The sequence below is a fragment of the Hipposideros armiger genome, unplaced genomic scaffold, assembly GCF_001890085.2.
Source record: "Hipposideros armiger isolate ML-2016 unplaced genomic scaffold, ASM189008v1 scaffold_321, whole genome shotgun sequence".
NCBI lineage: Eukaryota > Metazoa > Chordata > Mammalia > Chiroptera > Hipposideridae > Hipposideros > Hipposideros armiger.
In genome coordinates, this window is record NW_017731671.1 from 1,476,991 (window position 1) to 1,483,879 (window position 6,889).

Consider the following 6,889-nt stretch of genomic DNA (forward strand, 5'->3'; position numbering starts at 1 on the left):
ATGAAGCATTATCCTTTTTCAAATTTGCAAGTGCTATGTATTTCCTCTGTCAAGATGGTCCTCTCCCCACTACTTGGTGTGTTTCTAGTTCAAATGTTGCCTTCTGATCACATAGACCAAAACGCAGTTGGGCCTGGCCTTGCCGTGCTCCCAAATCAACTCCTGAACACTTACATTACATTTCTCATCAGAACTCATCAGTGGTCAAATTCCAAGTTGTTTTTTGTCTGATTCCCATGCTGAGAAATGAGCCACATGAGGGCAGAGACTGCGTATTGTTCTTCTGGATAATCCCAGCAATTGGCATTGTGCTCGGATATGGTAGGTAATCAAACACGATTTCTTAAATAAACGAAGAGAATGTTATTCCTAGAATAGGAATTTGCAATTTTATACGGTTCTCCATACAACTCCTACACAGGAACCACCCATTACGTGGCAGCCATCTACCCTGCCAATGGGGTTCACATAAACTAAAGCAAAACAAGAATGAAGTACACATGAAAGAATTATATAAATTTCACCACTAAGGTAGATAATTTTGGTGACTCCAGTTAAGAAAAAAAGAGAAAAAATGGAATCTTTAAAGGTTAAAAAAGCCAACTGACTAGCAAAATAACATATAATGGAAAGAACTGTGAACTAATTTACAGAAATGTGAAAAACTGATCATCACCTAAGAAAACACCAGAGTGCAAGAACTCAAAAAACACGTAAACTCTTAATTACCAGATGGATTTGATTGGAGAAAGGTCAGCACTGTCTTTAGTCAAAAACACTCAGGCAACAACTAAGGGCACTAGTGAGACACTCTGTTACTTGACTCATTTCCTGCCATGAAAGAACTAGGTTTCTAGGGGGAGACAGAGATACAGAGGGATTACTGCAATTCCAGATACAATGTAGGAGGTGTAATGATTGACACAGCACAAAATATTACAGGAGTACAAAGTGGTTGGTGGGTGGGAGGGAGCAAAGTTCCAGAAAGGCTTCCGGGAAGAGCTGATGCCTGATCTAGGCAGGAATTCACCAGGAATCATGGAAAGGGATTCCTGACTCACCAAAAACATAAACAAAGGCACTGAACAGGCGAGGAACAGCATGGATTCAAGGAGCCACCTGGGGTACAGAGGCCAGACTGCCCTTGTGCCTCACGGCATCATGTTGGGATAGTTTATTACAGAGAGAATTGCACACCTTCAGTCACGTGTCCTTCTGGGTCGTGAAAGGGAAACACACACTGGCTTAGAAGGCTTACGTTTAAGGACATCTGAGGGATGTAGGAAGTTCTGGAGTCAGCCTACATTTCAAATCCCGAACCCCATTCATTAGGTACCACAGATAAGTTCCTCTTTACGCCTCAACTGATTCATCTGTTAATGGAAATGAACTTCACATAGTTATTAAAAGGATATCAAGATGTATGGAAGTCCATTATGCCTGTCACTTAGTAGGCACTCAACACATGGAAGTTCCATTACCCATCCTCACAATTAGTTCCAAACCGAGTTTCCTTCCTTTTTAGGTCATACCAGATTGGACCTCACTTGCTGGGTTCCACCCTGCACCATATTCTACAGATGAGTCTTTGTATATATTTGGTATTCTGGTGACATTCAACACTGCCAGGTGAGTAATTCACCTGCCCAGCGGGAGGGCTGTCCTCAGCTGTGTGGCATTTAGCCCCATGAAGTCACTAGCTTTTCTAGACAGCCAAGTCACTAGCTCAGCCAGTGACTTTCTGCTGTTGAACCAGTTAGTATTTTACTGATTAACTGATAAATTTTGGGGGGACTTAATTTGAACACCGAATAAAAAATAAAATGACTGGATTTTGCTTCTCTTTTGAGGAGATACACTGACTCTCAGAAATATTCACAATTAAAACAAAGGGAAAGAGGAAACGCTGCCCAAAGTAAAATCTAGCTGATTTTCTTGGTTCAAACAGCATTATCTGATGAATATTTTAGTGATATTCATTGGACTTGTGATCGTTTTGCATATACATATAACGAATCATTATGTTGTACACCTGAAACTAATATTACATGTCAATTATATGCCATATGCATATATACACATGTATATCCTCCTCTGTCCAAGAGAAATGATTACCTTGCAAGGCTGCACGGACGATTCAAGAAGATATATGTATATATCATAGCCTTGCTGTGATGACCGATGACGACATAGGCTCAGGTGAAGACGTGACTTTTCTGTGTGGCTGGGATGCTATTGACAGAATGAAAATCACACCCAGGTCTGGCTCAAAATCCATTGAATCATAGTTATACCTATCCAAACAGCCATAGATTATAATAATAATGGTTGTTAACATTTATCTAGCTCTTCTCATGTGGCAAGCACCGTGTTAAACAATTTATGTATCTGATCTCATTTAATCCTCTCAATCACCCTGTGAGACAGGTTTACCAAGCACTCCATTACACAGTTGAGGAAACTTGAGTTTTATACAAGTTCAGTAATTGCTTTGTTCCCACAGCTGGTAAGGAACAGAACCAGCGTTGAACCTAGGTCTAATTCCAGAACCCATTCTTTTAATCATTACATTAGACTGCAGGAAACGCAGCTCTAGTCCTCGCTCCAACCAGGCAAGTCGTTTGACAGTTCTGTCTCAATTTCCTTGTTAATTAAATGTGGATATTGTTACTGTCCCTACCTATTTCACAGAGATATTGGGATTATAAAATGAGAAAGTTGTACAAGCTTTAAAAAGGAAAATTGCTATATAAATCTCGGCATTGTCACAAGTTTCACTCAGATCTTTCCTCCCCAGGATCATAAAGGGATTTAACTGACATTAGCTCTCAAACATCCTCTGAAGTGGGTAGTGAGTATTATTATCTCCACTTATCAGAAAGCTGAAGCACAAGATGATGTAATTTGCTAGTCAGTGGCAGAGCTGGGAATAATACCCAAGGTTCTAACTCTCACGGCTAGGTTCCGATGGTTAATCCTATTTCTGCATTTCAAACTTCCCTGTAAAATAGACATGGGTAGAAATATTAGTGTCCACTTCAAAACGCAGATTAAATACTTAACAGAAATTAAATTTTCTACAGCAGTAACATTAATGTAATGTCCAAGGCCCTTAAACCTCACATTCTAGGGAAACTGCATCAAGAATCAACAAGAGGGCCGGCCGAGTGGCGCGATGGTTAAGAACTGGCTTGGGACGCCAGAGGGCCCCGGTTCGGATCCCACATATGAGGGCCAGTGACACTGATGTGCCTCGCCTGGGAAGCGCGCAATGATGGTGCCAACTTGGGCCAGTGAAGCAACGTCCTCCACAACTAGATTGAAGAGCAAAACGACAGCAATTTGTCTGTTCCCCTTCCCCCAATTCCCCAGCACTGTTCCCTTCCCCCCAATACTCCATTAAAAAAAAAAAGCCTATAAAAAAAAAAAAGAATCAACAAGAAAAATTTCCATCTCCCTCGTATAGACTTCAGCTCTTTAGTTTTTTCTAAGAACTTATTATTAATCAAAGGTTACAAAACTGGGTGAGTCATTGCCTAGTTTCAACTAGTGAGTCTCTAAGTTTCCATCGGGAACATAAAACCTCAATATTAAATTGTTCCCTCATAAAAGCAGAAAAAAGCATCAAATGCATTCTCACATCATAAACACTTAATATAACTCTATAGTTTGACTTGGAAATTATTTGAACATACCAACCCACAAATACTGAGCTCAAAATTCAAGTTCTAAAATGAACTGCATAATTAAAACAACAAAAGTACACACGGCACCTTTATGATCATTCTTCTATGGTACAAAAATCAAAGTAAGTTTTGCGCTTCCCACCCAAGCCCAGTCACAGACACACACAAACCTTAAAGAAAAATAAAAGGTAGTAATGGGCCAATTCTTGATCTGCAATTCTGTGTCTTAATCTAGTTCCCAGATTATTAGCTCCTAATTCTGGTTTTCTAGAACAACCCAGAGATCTTTCAGGTATTACTCATTTGATAATTATATATTTTGAAATTACCACAGGGGCCAGGGAGGAAATAAGAGGAAGAAATTTCCACTCTCAAAATTGAACTAAATACCAGCATCTACAGACACTTCATTAATACTTTGACTCTGAATTAGATTTATAAATAAAAAACCTGTCATTTTGTTATAAGGATGAAACTAAGTCATAGGAACCCAAAGAGCTGTTCTAATGTCAAGAGAGTTTGTTTCTTGAGTGGCTTGAGATGTCTAAATTCATTCCTAGCTTCATAACACAAGTGCTAGGAGTGGGGAGTAAATGACGACACAGGACTCCCAGTTTTCTTCAGAGGTTGTTTTAATACAATTAGTCCATCTTCCTTTGAGAAAAATCATTGTCTTGGTTTCTATCATTGAAAATAATCATGTCTTCTGCTGGGTCAGGGGCTTCAACGTCTCTGGAACTTTCGAGTGAGTATGAATCACCTGGAGATCTTGTTAAAATGCGGAGAATAATTCAGAAGGTCTAGAACTGCATGTCCAACAAACTCCCAGGTGACATGACCACTGCTGCTTGACGCGCCACACTCTTGAGTAGCAGAACGCCAATGAATGTTTGCAAATAGAGTAACCTCAATCAGGTATTTATTGTCAAAAAACACAGCCTCTGCCGAGTTTGCAAAGGGAGATGATCTTCCAGAGCCTGCATGAGCTTTCTGCACCCTCTCCCTTTTCTGTGATTTTTACTAGCTGGTCAAAAACCCAATGTAATACCTTCATCAGGGGCATGTTTTTTGTGCTGACAATTTATTGAGGCTTGACTTGATGGGGCGCGTACGCATTAACATAAAACTAGAAGCGTTTTGGAATGAAAGGGTCGATTCGAAATAAATATTTTTAAATTATGTCAAACACTAATGAAGAAGTGATGTTTCAAACAGTTTATAAGAGAATCATTTGGGATTAAGAATTTTTATCTCTCCCACAAAATAAATAGCTCATGTACTAAAGAGGACACCTTTCCTTACGCAGGAGAAAAAAAGCCCAACAAAAATAAAACCATGCCCGCGGCACAGTCATAATATTATTTTTAGTAAGGAAAATATTGAGACTAAGACATAAAAAGTATATGAGGAGAATTACAAAGTAATTTGTCCTAGAACCTGAGGGAGGGTTCAGGGAAAGAGGACAGCTGGCAAATGTAAGAAAGATTTTAACTGGCAAAGATTACACATGAGAGCAATAGCCCGTTCTGCTTAAGAACACCAATTAACTCCCCAACTTTCAATTTTAGGTTTTTAATAATGCTTTCTTTTCGTATGACCATTAGTCCAACCTTCTCGGCAAAATGCAACCAACTGTCATACAAATTCAGCTGGTGACAGGTTCAGTGGGCTATATACTCCAGGTTCACCCTTAGATGCTTTTGAAGCCAATGAGGGTAAAATTCACGGTGGAAAGAGCAAGAAGGGAATCACTTCTCTTCCCACAGAAGAAAGGAAAGCCCCATCTTGAGCATCTTTCTGCATTTTGCAGGGGAAGGCATCTCAAGGCTTGCGCATGCTCTTTAGCCCCATCACCGTGAAGGTGGTGGCCGTCAGTTTCTCATAAACAAGGAACATGAGAGCCGCCGTGAGGACTGTCTGCAGCAGCTTGGCTTCGAGGCCTTTGTAGAGCCCCATGATTCCAAAACGCCTGCAGGGAAAGAGGTTTGGGAAAAAAAGGACAAGGTTTTCATTAGAAAAGTCAACTCCTGCATCAGAGAAACAGGCTACTGTGATGGCTACTTTGCAGTTTTATCCTTAGGGACAAAACAAGCAAGGGGGCTTTTGATATCAACAAGACTTCTGTTGTCAAAGTACTTATTATCTTTCAAGGTATTTGGGGGTTGATTAAAGTTTAGGCTTCACGAGCCACCAATACTTTATTTTTATAATCATCATTAATTAGTGAAATGCTGACAATGTCCCACAGGTCGGATGCAGATCCTAAAATCTCCCCAAACCATCTTTCAGCCCAAATCTGAGATCTAACGAAGACTCTTAGAGCTTTAACGCTTTCCCAACTCAGTTATTTCAGCTTAATGGTCCACAAATGGTAGGAAAGCTGAAAATTGGTTTAGATCATTTTAGCCACAACAGAACTAGGCGAAGTGACAAAAATGAAGGCTACCCGATTCTCAGCCTTCCTATACATTTGATCTTCTAACCCAGTGGTGCTCAGATTTAAAATCACCTGCAGGGCTTGTTAAACCACAGATTGCTGGGTCATATCCCCCCAGTTTCTGCCTTACTAAGTCCAGGATGGGACTCAAGAATGTGCATTTCTAATAAGCTCCCGGGTGACCAGGATGATGATGCCAGCCTGGAGGCCAGCCCTTAGAGCCACTGCTCTAACCACAGAGAAGAAGGTGTCAGCCAAAACCGGGGATTCAGAGTAAACGATCTCTCCGAAGCCCTTTGCTGAGAGTGGATTAATCTCACGTGCTACTTCATGGGCAGCTGCAGGCTCTATGCAGCATGAACACTGAGATGTTAGGGCTAGCACATGCACCATGCAGAAGCCAGTCTACAGTTGATATATTTGCTGTGTGAAAACCTATGATCGGGGGCCAATCGTGTGATACATAGGCATGAAAAGCCTTGGCCCATCAATTTCTAGTTTATGAATTAATGTGAATTATATTCCCCCAAGAAACTCTACCTCAGTGTTTCTCAAGGTGAGGTCTGCAGAGATAACAGAAAATATACATACTGGCCTCTGTCCCCGGCTCCTGGCACAGAGGTCCTAAAACCTTTGGAATATCCCGGGTAATTGCAGTGTCTTTTTTTTTTTTTTTTAGCTGAGCCATCCTGCTACCTGTTGGCAGCTCAGCAGCTGCTCAGCTCAGGCTGGACTGGAACCACTGTTGCTCAGAGCTCAAACTCTT

The 6,889-nt window shown here is 40.8% G+C and overlaps 1 protein-coding gene across 1 annotated transcript in view; it reads right to left on the reverse strand.

Moving 5' to 3' along the window:
• Positions 1–4,300: 4,300 nt before the first annotated feature.
• The window catches only part of SLC25A17 (solute carrier family 25 member 17), a 59,073-nt gene continuing 56,484 nt past the window's right edge, over positions 4,301–6,889 (reverse strand). The window contains exon 7 of the mRNA XM_019660548.1: positions 4,301–5,655. Within this exon, the coding sequence (XP_019516093.1) occupies positions 5,508–5,655 (148 nt within the window). The 3' untranslated portion in view covers positions 4,301–5,507. The remainder of the gene's footprint in view (positions 5,656–6,889) is intronic.